The following is a 15,127-nucleotide window of genomic DNA, read 5'->3' on the forward strand; positions in this document are numbered from 1 at the left end:
GTCGGCGCGAGACGGAACACAAAGGGGGGAAAACAGTAAAGGGGAACCCGCGGCCATCGTGTTGTCCTGCGCCCAGGGCAGATGCGCGTGCAGTAGGGGGTTACAAGCGTTCGCGTGGGAGAGAGAGAGAGAGAGAGAGAGCCTTGTGCGCTAGCCCTTTCTCCCGCGCGGCCAACCTCCTCGTACGAGAGCCCTGGACCTTCCTTTTATAGACGTAGGGAGAGGGCCCAGGTGTACAATGGGGGGTGTAGCAATGTGCTAACGTGTCTAGCAGAGAGGAGCCAGAGCCCTAAGTACATGCCATCGTGGCTGTCGGAGAGGTTTTAGCGCCCTGTTCATGTGATGTCGTGGCCGTCGGAGGAGCGCTTGAGCCCCGTGGAAGTACAGCTGTCGGGGCTATCGAATCCTTGCTGATGTCTCTTTGCTTCCGTAAGGGGCTGAGAGCCACCGTCGTCATGGAGCACGCGGGGTGCCATCATTACTTGTTCATCGGGGCGAGCCAGATGGGACACCGGTCTTGTTCCCCGTAGCCTGAGCTAGCTAGGGGTAGGGTAATGATGGCCCCCTGTGACGTGGTCGGTCCGAGCCCGAGGTCGGGCGAGGCGGTGACTCCTCCGAGGTCGAGGTTGAGTCCGAGCCCGGGGGTCGGGCGAGGCGGAGACCGTCTTCCGAGGTCGAGGCTGAGTCTGAGCCCTGGGGTCGGGCGAGGCGGAGACCGTCGTCCGAGGTCGAGGCTGAGTCTGAGCCCTGGGGTCGGGCGAGGCGGAGTCCGTCTTCCGAGGTCGAGGCTGAGTCCGAGCCCTGGGGTCGGGCGAGGCGGAGTCCGTCTTCCGAGGTCGAGGCTGAGTCCGAGCCCAGGGGTCGGGCGAGGCGGAGTCCGTCTTCCGAGGTCGAGGCTGAGTCTGAGCCCTGGGGTCGGGCGAGGCGAAGTCTGTCGTCCAGCGTCGAGGTTGAGCCTGAGCCCTGGGGTCGGGCGAGGCGGAGCTTCCTATGGCGCCCGAGGCTAGACTTAGCTGCTGTCAGCCTCACTCTGTCGAGTGGCACAGCAGTCGGAGCGGGGCAGGCGGCGCTGTTTTCCTGTCAGGTCGGTCAGTGGAGCGGCGAAGTGACTGCGGTCACTTCGGCTCTGTCGACTGAGGAGCGCGCGTTAGGATCAGGTGTCAGGCGATCCTTGCATTGAATGCTCCTGCGATACGGTCGGTTGGCGTAGCGATCCGGCCAAGGTTGCTTCTCCGCGAAGCCTGCTCGAGCTGGGCCTCGGGCAAGTCGAGGGTGCGCCCACTGCTTTAGGAGACCCTCGGGCGAGGCGTAAATCTGCCATGGTCTACTGTTCCTGCCCGAGGCTGGGCTCGGGCGTGACGAGATCGTGTCTCTCGGGTGGACGGAGCCTTGACCGGAATCGCGCCCATCAGGCCTATGCAGCTTTGTGCTGATGGGGGTTACGAGCTGAGATTTAGGAGTCTTGGGGGTACCCCTAATTATGGTCCCCGACAAAACTATAAAAGGGTAGGTCTTATTTTGAACTCATAACTTTCTCTGCCTTTTGGCTAAGTGTAATATCTGCAGTTTAATATATGGTGTTTGTAGGGCATATGTCCACTTTAATTGTAAACCTTTTAGCAAAAATAAAGTGTAATATCTGCAGTTTAATATCTGGTATGTGTGGGTCATATGTCCACTTTAATTGCCAATTTATTTTTTATGAAGGGTCCATTTTAAATTTAAATTTATTTTTTGTGGGGATGGTCCATTACACTAGCTTGTCACTGAGCTTTCAGTGTCGTACCACTGTTATGTTATACCATTAAATATGACTAATGTCTGTCACAATGCCTGGATGTGATAGTGATGCACGAGAGCGAACACTATGTCCGGACGAAAGGGGACTCCCACTATTTTTGTTAGAGAAAATTTCCTCAAGATGGTTATGCCAAGAACTAACTCAAGATCTCCAGTCTTTTGCAACTCAAATCTCTAATAACTATTAAGGGCATAGTGTAGACTGCCCCCGCCGCGACCCCACGCCCGTCCTCCGCGAAACCCCTGCCGCGACCGCTCCACGAATCCCGCCGCGCGACGCCGCTACAGCACACCCGTCAGCCATGCCACACTGCACGCCCGCATCGGCCGCCTCCCTACGCGCACGGGAACCACCCGCACAGCCCGCGCCCCCGTCCCCCCGGCCTCAGCTTGCTAGCGCCCGCCCGTACCAAACAGCCACACCGCGCAAGCCCGCCCGAGACACCGTCGATGTCGCGCGATGCCCGCCCCCGCCACTCACCCTTCTGCACATTGCAACGGCAAAGGTCCATAGGGTACCTCGTGCTCCCACCCACCCCCAATGCCCATGGCGGCAACGACAGAACTCGGGGCGCCGCGTGCGGCGCTAGGTCTAGGTGCCCCCGCGGTGCCCCGTGCTCCTCCTACATGGCTTCGGCGCCTCGGCGACGTGGCAGTGGGCCCTTACCTCCACAGCCTCCTCGCGGCCGGCCTCGATCCCATCGTCGCTTCCTCCCCCAGCCTCAATCGACATACAGCTCCAGCCCCACCCCAGCTTGCTCGCGGAGGTGAATCATTGCCGCAGCAGTTCTCTCGTGCAGGTGAGCTCCGTCCCGGAGGTTCAACCTTGATCGGGTTCCCCCTCCCATTTCGAGTCTCCGAATTCTTTCCGACAAATTCGTGCGCCCTCTGTCATGGCCCAGTTCTTGAAGGATGAGGGGGTCGTTTTGTCGCCGAAGGATGAAAATAAGATGGAGAAGGTGATCCGAGAGCTCAAGAAGGTAACAGGCGGCTCGACCGCTCGGTTTTTTTTGGCTCAAAGAAAGCATCTTGTGATTTGGTGCACTTCCCTCAGATAGTGATGCATTGGGCCAACGCGGTGGCTTATGAGCAGAGTGTGCCCAGGGGCTGGCCACAGCTACCGTCCAGACATACGATTCTTACACATTAGGGGTAAGCTAAGCAAGAGCTGCACGACTTTAGAGTCTTATTTTTTTCTGGGTTTTGGCGCACTTTGTTCTTTGTAGTTCATTTCTTTGTCACACGGTTCTTACACACTGTGGCTATGTGGGAGATAGGCGAATTTGGTCCTTGCACTTTTGATGTGTCTAAATTCTTGCGCAATTTATGTTCTCGTTCATATTGTTTACAGGGCGATGCCTAATTTTATGTTTTGATTTCTTTTAGACCGTCACATCATGGGCTATATATCATAGGTTCAATGATTCACATGTTTCGTGTTTTAAGCTAGCCTACATTATAACTTAAGCACATCCTTTGGGCCTTGGGTAGTCTTGATATAAAACGTCGCAGGTGATCTAATTTTTTTTCAAATAGCTTTACTGCACCCTCAATTGTGGATATTGTAGTAAACACGTTACTGCCGAGCACAGTTCTATTTTGACATACTTTTGGCTTATGACATAATTCGATGAATCCGAATAAAATAAAAGCATCAGCAGCTGTATTCCCCCATACTGCACTTTTCTTTTGAACAAACAAACACATTGGCCTTCCTTTTCTAGACTTTTTAGTGTTTATAGGGAGATGAGTTGTCACCATTGCTCTTCAAGCTTTGGGGTCTACTAATGGAAATCCTTGTTTCTTTTCTCAAGGCTCATGGACCTGAATCTGACATTGATTTACTTTGTCTTGGACCTTGTATTGCAACACTGCAGGTGGGTATGGTTCTTTTTGTTTCGTATCTTTACTCCGACTCGACACTTGATATTGATTCATAATGTCAATGTAATAACTCCTGTCTATTTTGCAGTACCATTTCTTTGTTGTTTTGAGACCGAGCGTGGTATACTGGATCCTGTGGGGGCTCAGCCGCGAGTGGTTGGGCCACTCGTACAATCTCCTCTCACCTCTCACCTCTCTAGGAATTGTAACCATTTCTGCAATGTGCTCTGCGAGAGACTCAGCATCCCCAAGCTCCCAGGTAAGGACCACAGAGGGGCATTACATGGTTTTCTTCTTCTAAATAGAGACAACCTTGTGCAATGTGTATCTCAGCATTATGTACAATTCTTGAGTTCAAAACACACACTATGTCCTCAAATTGGTAGGAATATTGTAGTAGGAATAATATTTGGTGATTATCTAGCAGCCAAACTGGTGAACATAATATCTGATTTATGAGTACCAGGATTATACAAATGGCTGAATCAAATAAAAAAGCGATAGCTTACATATAAAGTAAACTAAATTCACTATACTTGAATCTCATAATTCAACTACTTTCAAGGTCTTGTGCCAATATAACTTATGTGTAACAGTGTTTAGTCAATTTCAAATTATTAAGTGCTCATCACTTGATAGCACTATTTGCTTTCATTTGTACAAAATACAATAATAGCTTAGAGAGTAGATGAGCTAAAATCATGGTAACCATTATCCTGTTTGATATTGCTCATATATCCTTTTGGGTATTCTAGGCATAGCTCCGTGTGTGCATGCTCCTAAGATAAACTCATCTAATCAATGATCCTGTAAGTTTCATGTATCAATTATAAAATTAAAACTGGTGTTAGGAGTAACACCTCACATCATCTGTTGCGGTCTGTTATTTTATGAAGCATAGTTGTCACCTGCAATAATTTATTGATATTCTTTTTCTTTTGTCAAAGATAATGCAAGATCCTAAAATTGGAAAGGTTTTGGCTTTGTGAGCTATGAGTCCTTTGAATCATCTAGTCAAGCAATAGAGGTAATGGAATCATCACACTGATTTCTTGTATTTCAATTTGCAATGGTTCTGGCTGTCTGGCATTTGTTTCATGCTACTTTCTCTGCTATATTTTAAGGTCATGAACAACCAACAGTTATGCAACTGTCGAATCACCGTTTCTTATGCTTACAAGAAAGAAACGGAAGGCGACGCCATGGCACACCAACATGTAATGTGTTTTGGCAATCTAATTGATCCAGTTGATTCACTGGCCACCAACACATGGTTACAATTCAGTTCATTGAGTATTTTTTATTTCAACCTAATCCAAAGTCTCCAAACAAATTGTTTTAGATGTATATCCAAGTCAAATTTTCATTCTTGGTCTTGAGCTCTGGCTCAACTTTAAAATGAGCTGAAGCTCTACCATGTGGAGCTGCCACTGAGAACTAAAATTTTGTGGACATAAAATTTTATATTGCACATGAAGAATTCCGGTTAGCATTATTTAAGAATCATAGGAAATAAAATATTTTCACTAATCGGGTATGCATCTGCTTACAACTATACTCATTTGAATTTCATCACTATTATATTGTGCTTTAAGAACTATTGTCATCACTCAAATTTACATGAAACTGGCCTCAAATATTTGACCTTTTTTATGTCAAGAAAAGGGATGTCATTGATTTTGGTGACTTTGTCCAAGCTTTGAATGTGTTTCATACATGTGTTTGGTAATAATCGTTAGCATATTTCTAAACTCTAAACTGACCATCTCAAATCTCAAAACAGTCTATATTTCTGTTTATCTCGGTTTGGATTGTCAATTCAAAGAAAGCATCTTGTGATTTGGTGCACTTCCCTCAGATAGTGATGCATTGGGCCAACGCGGTGGCTTATGAGCAGAGTGTGCCCCAGGGACTGGCCACAGCTACCGTCCTGACATACGATTCTTACACATTAGGGGTAAGCTAAGAAAGAGCCGCACGACTTTAGAGTCTTATTTTTTCTGGGTTTTGGCACACTTTGTTCTTTGTAGTTCATTTCTTTGTCACACGGTTCGTACACACTGTGGCTATGTGGGAGATAGGCGAATTTGGTCCTTGCACTTTTGATGTGTCTAAATTCTTGCGCAGTTTATGTTCTCGTTCATATTGTTTACAGGGCGATGCCTAATTTTATGTTTTGATTTCTTTTAGACCGTCACATCATGGGCTATATATCATAGGTTCAATGATTCACATGTTTTGTGTTTTAAGCTAGCCTACATTATACCTTAAGCACATCCTTTGGGCCTTGGGTAGTCCTAATATAAAACGATCGCAGGTGATCTGATTTTTTTTCAAACAGCTTTACTGCACCCTCAATTGTGGATATTGTAGTAAACACGTTACTGCCGAGCACAGTTCTATTTTGACATACTTTTGGCTTATGACATAGTTCGATGAATCCGAATAAAATAAAAGCATCAGCAGCTGCATTCCCCCATACTGCACTTTTCTTTTGAACAAACAAACACATTGGCCTGCCTTTTCTAGACTTTTTAGTGTTTATAGGGAGATGAGTTATCACCATTGCTCTTCAAGCTTTGGGGTCTACTAATGGAAATCCTTGTTTCTTTTCTCAAGGCTCATGGACCTGAATCTGACATTGATTTACTTTGTCTTGGACCTTGATTTGCAACACTGCAGGTGGGTATGGTTCTTTTTGTTTCGTATCTTTACTCCGACTCAACACTCGATATTGATTCATAATGTCAACATAATAACTCCTGTCTATTTTGCAGTACCATTTCTTTGTTGTTTTGAGACAAATTCTTCAGGGCAGACCAGAAGTATCAGAAGTACACACTGTTGAGAAGGCTAAGGTTCCCTTGATGTGATTTAGATTCACTGGGATTGCAGATGATTTGACATATGCCCAACTCCATGTTATTGATGCATTAAAGGCAAGCAGATTATGTTGATACCATAACTTGTTCCTTTTTCTGAAATGCTTCTTATACTATCATCTTATGTTATCTGTGTTTTTTTGCTTCTCATGTGATGTGATATTTAACATATAAATATTATTATCTTCTAAAGAACATGGAATGTGTTTGACAAATGTTCTATTTATGCTACCACTTTCGGTGCTTGATGTTTGTAAGCTTTCTTCTATTATATGCTGTCTTTTCCATCAATCAGTCACTTCAATTTACACGGTTGTGAATCCTTATCTTATTGGGAGTGATTTCGTGTATACTCTTACATACGCCATATAATATGAGTTCATTAAGATACTACTGGCCAAAATCATTATGTGCAAATATTATATGATATATGGTATTTTCATAAACGTCTACTCCATAGAAAGTTCAGATTGCCAGATGGACCTTCATGGTATATGAATTTTTTTAGTAAGACTATAGACTATATTTGGAGTCTCAGCTCGACCATGTAAGTATCTTGCATCCTACTCCTCTTTAGATAGTGGCATAAGCTAGACGATGCTTTCCGGAATGGGTCCATACAATGAGTTATCTCTGATATCAAGCTCCTCAATATTTGCCAGATTTCTATGAACCAGACGACAACAGATATTTGTACATCATTCCTCAAGCCCCGAGCAAGAAATGCATGAAGTCTATGATTTTTATTGCTATATGGAATAAATTGTCAATTAAACTCGGGCACCAAATATTCTCCATGGAAATTTCAGTTAAGTTTAGTTATCATCATCTAAAAACTAGGATGTGTACTAATTGCTAAACTAAATTTAAGATTTATTGTTTTAATGCGCAAAGATGTAAATACCCTGGTGCTCTTATGTGGCAAAGAAGCGGTTGCTAACTGAATTATAAAAAGTTTCGTGTTATGGTCAGTTCCATGCAAGTTCTTTATTGTCAAATGTTTTTAGTTATGAAATCAGGTACTCCTTCTGTCCTAGAGTAGTTAATGTTATATGATTAAATTTTGTTCTAAATAGTTTTCATACTCACTTTTCCGGTGCATATTTCTCTTCTAACAATGCATCTTTTTTAGCAACACATTTCTATCTCTATTTCTCTCTTTCTTGTTTTTTTCCGCACCACACATTTTTACTTCTAAATTCCCACGTTTGAAATCTAAAACCTAAACTAATTTAGGATGGGTGGATTTGGGATAGAGTGATCACTTCTTTTTGATTTTTTCCTTGTCAACAAAGGGCCTATACATATTCTCTTTTCTGATGAATTGGCGTTCCCAATTATCTATAACTGTGTCAAGCAATACAATGAAAATATGCATATTTATTCTATGGGAAAGCATATGATAAATAAACTTTAGTTTTAATTCAGAAAACCATCATTAGACAAATAAAACAGTTCTTTTCTATATGTATTATTACCTTGTTCATTTGTACTCAACAAAGCGGCCTTGTTTTGTTTGTTAGCTTAGAGGAAAATGGAGGGAGAAATGTCATGCTTGACAGGAAGCATGTTTCTCTCCCAAGGTAACATAATCTCCTTTTTTCTTTCAATGGTTTGCGTTGACATCTATTGGTTGATGAGATTTATTAACCCGGGTAATGTATTATTAGTTACCCAATAGGATTCGTCAATTGATATATGACGGTGAACTGATAGTGATTCTTGAAAGATTTATCCCAAGAAACACTAAACTCTATTAGGCGATGCGGTTGGCCTGTGGTGTGATAGAAAAATCGCTCACACTTGACTGTTGATCTTGATTTGCTGCTTGCAGGACGACAACCATTCACTCCACTCCAATTCCTACAAAGGAAGGTCCAAAACTAGCCTCCCAGAATGCTCGAAGGATTCCCGTAGGTAACTGTTTGCATTTTCTTACTTATGGCTACCCATCAGTCTGTTTTTCAGTCACAACTAACAGACCAGGAAGAGTGGTAGGCCTGAATCCAATTTTTCTGACATGCTCCATCTCTACCAATCTTGCAGCCATGCCACTAAGAGTGACAGGCCCGGTATTACCATTCAAGGGTGCAAGGGTCGCTAACCAACACGTCGTGCGATGCGTTGCACTAACCTAGATGATCCTCCAACAATTCCTCCAGCAACCAACACTTCGTCAACCTACTGCTATCACCTAAAATCGGACGGCTCCGACAGACAAAAGCATCAGCTAGAGCGTGAGAAAGACCATACCACTCAGAAAACAAGCTCTTCCTCCACGAATGCGTGAAATATTTTCTCATAACAATATAACACACATTTTAGTATAATACACATTTGTACATAAATTATCGTGATATTATATGTTTCTGTTGCAATGCACATAAGTTATCGTGGTATTATATATTCATGTGTTATCGTGATATTATATGTTCTCATTGTAATGTACAAAATATTTTCTCATAACAGTATAACATACATTTCAGCATAATATATATTTATACATAAGTTACCATTGTATTATATGTTTCCGTTGCAACGCACGGGCACTCATCTAGTATCATACGATAAGTGCATGAAAAATGCTCGCGCGCTGTATGTTTGTGAGCTCTAGTTCCACTCTACCATAAACGCACGCATGCATGCATGTGCCTCATAAATATATACTTGAAAGAATGGACATACGTATGCGCCGCATATATAACACGAAAGGGACATGAACCGTAGGTAATAATAGTAAATAGTGTTCATTATTTAGGAGGAGACTAATTATATAAACTATGACCAATTCCTGAGACAAAAATCTATAACATTCACTTTGGATCTTTGAAATTGAATTTCATTCTAATAATAATAATTTAAGCAAAGATCAATTAAGCTAATAATTTTTTATGTGAAATATCAGACACACCTCTGTGTTCCAGACTCCAGTATCAGACACACCTCTGTGTTCCATGGGACGGGCATTCGTCGACCATAGATTGGCTCACCAATGTCGAGCGTGTCTATACGCTTAGCAAGATGCCCCTTGGCTCTGTCTCAGCCTTACGTGCTCATCGTCGCCGCCCGCATCTCATTTGCATATGAGCATCTCCTTTCTAAATTGTAAAGCTTAGATGTTCATTTTTGAATTTGGAGAACGGGCAAATCTAAAAGTTTTGTTGGATTGTTTCACATGTTAACAATTTTAGTTATTCAGTGCTGGCATCTTTTGGTTCGCCATATACCATAAATTTTGTCCGTCCTCCCCCACTTGATCGGAATCAAACATCATCCACCCACACGCTAAGCTAATTAGGATCCAAAAATAAAGCTTATGGACATATACACGTCGTACGGCTCGTGTCGTCAGAAGAGAAGCTAGCTAGCGCGCATGAAATAAGCCTTCGAAGTTCGACGGAAAGTCAGAAGCCAAGAGATTAATTGTTCGCTTGGGATGAACGCACATTCATATTCATATTTTGATGTCAACGAAGCCGTTCTCTGAATAATGCAAAGATTACTAGTGTGTTTGGTTTGAAAAATAAGAAAGATCATTATCTTTTAACTTCTCATTTTTATTTGGTTTATAAAATAGAATAATTTGATGTATCACCATCTTATTTTTTATAGACTCATAATTAGTAATAATATGATAAATGAATTTATCCTACTAAATTTGTAAAATAGGTTTATGATACACTAACTCAAATAGAATGGATTGATTTTTCAAACCAACCACAATGAAGCAGAGATGCTTCGGGCGCGTGTGGGCAGGTAGCATGCATGTTTCGTGGCAGCAAAGTATAGTTGTACGATAGAGCTCCGATCCAGTTTAAAGGCCTTGTGTTTAATTACGTACTATTAGTCCTAGCTTGTTCTAGGACAATAGCTTTATTAATTGAGCTTCTCTTAGATCCTCTATCTAGTACTTAGTTTGAGAAAACTATTTAATAATAACATTTTAATTGTAAGGTATTTATTTTTTAGCTATTACTTGGACTATTAGGAGTGTTTGGATCAGACCGACTAGTGCTTTTTTCGGCTAATATTTAGTATTCACTTCATTTTTTACTTGACTTTTTTTATTCAAAAATACACTATCCGGCCTCAAATATATAAGATTGAAGGTAGTACTAAGGTCCCGTTTTAATCTCATGAATAAACTTTAGCTATATGAATTGAAGTGCTAAAGTTTAGCTTTAATTACCACCATTAGCTTTCCTGTTTAGATTACAAATGACTAAAAGTAGCTAAAAAAGCTGCTAAAGTTTATCTCGCGAGATTGAAACAGGGCCTAAGTTTGAGCGAGAACGGTCAACGAGAATACGAGGTGATATGATAGAAAAGGATACCCGGTTAGGAGAGGGAAAGAAATGAAATGTTAAAGTCTAGTTTAAAAGTCATAAAATTAGAGGGGATCAAAGGGACTAAAATTCTCTTCTTATTAAAAATTGAATATGAATATGATTTTAGTTCATCCAATCTCCTCCGGTATTTTAGCTTCTAAACTAGCCTAAGGGTTTATTTAGTAAAAAGTGGATTAGAGAGATTTAAAGGAAAATTAGTTTATTTTTTACTCAATCATCTCTAATCCTCTACTATCCCCCTTTAACAAAATAAGCCATATGGTTTAGTAGAAGTTATACATATAAGTTTGGATAATGCGACGCCTGATCTTCAAGCCTATTCTTCAACAAAGTGACTTAAATAGTGTCCCAAATTTAAAATGATATATCATTTAAAGTGTTTAGAGCACTAAAAACAAATTATGCTCTAACAGTTAAGCCCTAAATCATATATTTTAGGAAAGTAAATACATTATTATGAAAGAAAATGGTGAGAATGATATAGAAAACAAAGATAGAGCACTAGTCTAAGATATAGTATATTTAAGTCACTCTTTATGCAGTGACCTATATTTTTTGATAAAAATTATAAATAGGTTACTGTTTAACATATTTTTTTTATAAGTCAAGCTCTACATTTTAAGATAGGACACTGATTTAAAACACTATTGGAGATGCTCTAAAGCGGACCTCTAAAGAGTATCTGTCTCTAAACTTTTTTTTTAGAGTTGGATCTATAAGTGATCTGTCTTTGTTAATTAATTTTAGGAGGCCCTAATTTGTTATGATGTATCTTCAGATGGATTGGCAAAAAATATATATAGCTAAGCTTTCTAAAATTTTGGAGCACTTTTAGCACGTCTCTATAAATAAAAGTGTTTGCCTTCTAATTTAGTTTTGTAGCGGTGAACACTAAAACGATATAGTCGTATAGAATAGGAAATGTTGACCGGCCGATTGGGATATTTCTTGCAAAAGCATTAGTGAAGAGTGTATATGGAAGGAGCAAGTCTATTTTTTTCTCCAAAACAACTTATTTGTCTTTCGGACTCTCTATACAGAATATTAGCCCGATCCAGACATGCATCGTCATAGACATTGCAAAGGTATATTACAACGCTATTAGGTTCCTTTGATTTTTTTTATTTTGTGAGTCCAAACTATTTTTGGGGAACATGACATCTTAACCTGTGTTAAAGAAAATACATTCATATCTTTTGTAGTTATATTTTATAAGAATTAATTAAAGCAATATATCAACTTCTACTAATTGATAAAATAATTGTAGAACATATTAATATTTTGTCTGCGTATACAGTGAAATAACAACCCACAAACTATGTGTTTGTATAAGAGCATCTCCAACAATATCTCGGTGTCCAAAATTGAAACATAGGGCTCTATGCAGTAAAAATTAATCCAACAGTCCCGCATTTATAAAATTTGGTAAAAAATTATAGGATACCCTCTCAAGTACCTTAAATATACTACACTGTCATGAGCTGCATTAGAATCTAGATTTGAGATTTTATTGTTGGAACGAAATATTTTGTTGATGCCATAAATTCTATAAAATCCACTCATTTTTAAATTATAGGATATTTTTATAAGTCACCTTGGAGATGCTCTAAGGGGTTAGAAAAAATGAATTTTTACGGAACTAGTAAAAAATATGTTTATAAATGCTGCTTGACGTTGTTTAATGGAAACCAATGATTAGTAATAAGAATTAATAACCTGCAAATATATAATATAAGCGTGGATTCAACATGGTCGGCAATACAGAATGACAATGGTCGGCAATAGAATGACAATGGCAATAGAACTAATAACCTGCAAATATATAGCAACTAAGGGTCTATTTAGAAGCACACGAGTTATTTAAAAAACCAGTTTCTATCTCCAGTTTATTAAAACTAGTTTATGCAAAAAGAAAGTTAGGTGGGATGTTTAGAACTTAGTTTGTAAGAAATTAACTTTTAGTTTTTTAATACACAATTGTTAGCATATCATTTCTCTATTTTTAAAAGCGGTGACAAAATATATAAATTCTATGAAACCAATAAAAACATGATGTAATTAAACAAACAAAATCTGACTTAACTAAGGGATAATAGCTTCTTGGTTATTTAAAAAACTGAGAACAAATTTTTATTTGAGATATAAATTGGTATGTTTGAAACCACTCTAATTTCTATAAAACCGGTTACTTAAAAACTGAGTCCTTGCAAACGGGCCCTAAGTTTCAAACACCAAGAAACTACTGCAAATCAAATTTAGATAAGTGTAGATTTGTTAACCTAAAGCTATCTCGAGCAAACTGTGTAAAAGGCCATACAAAGTACTGTTTCGTACTATATATTACACTGATTTTAGAGTGAAATTTAAAATAGAGAGTGAGATAGAGGGTGTGACAGAGAGTCTGTTGGATATAGTCTAAGAATTTAGTTGCAAAATCAAATCTTAGGAGGAGGGCCGGAGGGGTCAGGGGTCTGTACCAAGAAGAATCAGAATTTCAAAATTTCCAGGGGGGCAAATCAGAAAGTGTCCAGGATCTAACCAAACTCCTCTCGAACGCTTTTAAATCCTCTTTACTTCAGTGTCTCACCATCCCCATTGGCCACCACCCGTCGCCGGCCCGATGGCCGCCAGCTCCGGCGACCACTCTGCCAGTGGCGACGTGGGATGCGCAAGTGGTGAGTGCTCCACACCCTTTGTAAGCGCGCCGTCCAGCCCCGCCCGCGACCCGTCCTTCTCCGCTGTCGGTTGCTTTTACAGCGCGCCGGCGAGCCCCGGCACTGCGGATGAGTATGGATTCCAATTCGACTTCGACTTCTCCTCGCGTTGCCCGTCTCCCGCCGCGGCGGCGATGTCCTCCGCCGACGAGCTCTTCCAAAACGGTCAGATCCGACCAATGCGGCTAGCGTCCTTCCTGCTCCGCCCGCAGGTGCTCCCGCCTCTCAACGGAGGCGTCCCCGCCGGCAACCCGCCGCCACAGCCGCCTTCGCGGCCGGCGCCTGTGGGGGCGGACGAGCGCAGCCGTCTCCGGAGCCGGTCCGTGCACCGCCGGTACCGCTCCCTCTCCCCATTCCGCAACCGCTGGCTGTCGCCGTCGTCGTCGCCTGCCCCACCGTCGAAGTCCATGGAACCAACGGCGGGCGAGGCAGCCCCGTCGGCGTCACGGTCGTCCTCCTCCTCTTCCACGGCGTCCTCTGCTTCCTCTTCCTCGTCAAGAAGCTACCGCAGGTGGTGTTTCTTGAAGGACATCCTCCACCGGAGCAAGTTCGACGGCGCCGAGCACCCACCTCTACCCTCCAACCCGTCGCCTCCGCCGCCGGCGCCCAAGACGAACCCCCCAGCGGCCTCACCAGGCCGCGGGAGGGCGAGGAGATCAGCGCACACGCGGCTGTACGAGACCCGGCGCGCAGAAGCGGAGGAGATGCGGCGGCGCACATTCTTGCCGTACCGGCAGGGCATCTTCCTCGGCTGCCTCGGGCTCGGTTCCCGCGACTACGGCGCCATGCACGGCCTCGCTGCCGGCTGCCGCCGGCAAGGCTAGACGGTGGCGCATGCCATCACCAACCCCACCTCCATGAACACCTCTCCTGCTCTTCCCCTTTGAGTGGCCGTTCTTGGAGCTGAACTTGTCATGGCTAGCTAGTGTTAAATAGTAGTGTTAAGTGAGTGGCTGCAAAAAAAGGTTGTCTTTTTTTGTTGTATAGAAAAGGGATCAGTGGCCTGTCTGATCTGTTTGTAGTAATCTTATAGTGATGTATTTTCAAGTGTTGATGAATGCTGAAAATGTTGGTCTTCTGCTGGTGATTCTTTGTTCAAGATGTAGTTATTTGGCTCACAGGTCGTTGTGGTGACAAGACAAGAACTAGGAACTAAAAATGTCGTGCTCTAGCACTGAGTTTTTTTTTTACTTTATACCTATTGCAGTCAATTTGTACAGTTCTGTTTATACAAGAGTTACAATGTTTTTTTTTGGTAATTTCTGAGTAGATATGGCACAAATAAAATTTTGGTTATTGAACATGTCTAAAACGCTTGACTTTTTGCACATATTGATTGAGTCGTTCACATCTAAAAGATATCCAAATTCTTTCTAGAAGAAGGATATATGCTGGCAAAATTCGGGTGTTATAATTTTTTTGTCAGTTTCACTTTTAACTTCTTTAAGGCTAGTTTGGAAACACTATTTTTCCAAATGATTCCTATTTTTTCAAACGA

The 15,127-nt window shown here is 42.0% G+C and overlaps 1 protein-coding gene and 1 long non-coding RNA gene across 3 annotated transcripts; both read left to right on the plus strand.

Annotated features, from left to right (window-relative positions):
• The first annotated feature begins 2,757 nt into the window (after positions 1-2,757).
• On the plus strand, positions 2,758-6,554 carry LOC103639432 (uncharacterized). Of its 2 annotated transcripts, none has more exons than XR_002749530.1 (3): positions 2,758-2,780; positions 3,615-3,677; positions 6,462-6,554. It is a non-coding gene; the product is annotated as an uncharacterized lncRNA (long non-coding RNA). The 2 variants fall into 2 exon arrangements; XR_559434.3 differs by lacking the exon at positions 2,758-2,780 and adding an exon at positions 2,938-2,952.
• A 6,945-nt stretch (positions 6,555-13,499) lies between these two features.
• LOC100383732 (uncharacterized) lies at positions 13,500-14,696 on the plus strand. Its single transcript, NM_001176369.2, has one exon. The coding sequence runs from the start codon at positions 13,536-13,538 to the stop codon at positions 14,451-14,453; it is 918 nt and encodes a 305-aa protein (NP_001169840.1). The 5' UTR covers positions 13,500-13,535; the 3' UTR covers positions 14,454-14,696.
• The last annotated feature ends 431 nt before the right edge of the window (positions 14,697-15,127 follow it).

This window comes from Zea mays, chromosome 1 (genome assembly GCF_902167145.1).
Source record: "Zea mays cultivar B73 chromosome 1, Zm-B73-REFERENCE-NAM-5.0, whole genome shotgun sequence".
NCBI lineage: Eukaryota > Viridiplantae > Streptophyta > Magnoliopsida > Poales > Poaceae > Zea > Zea mays.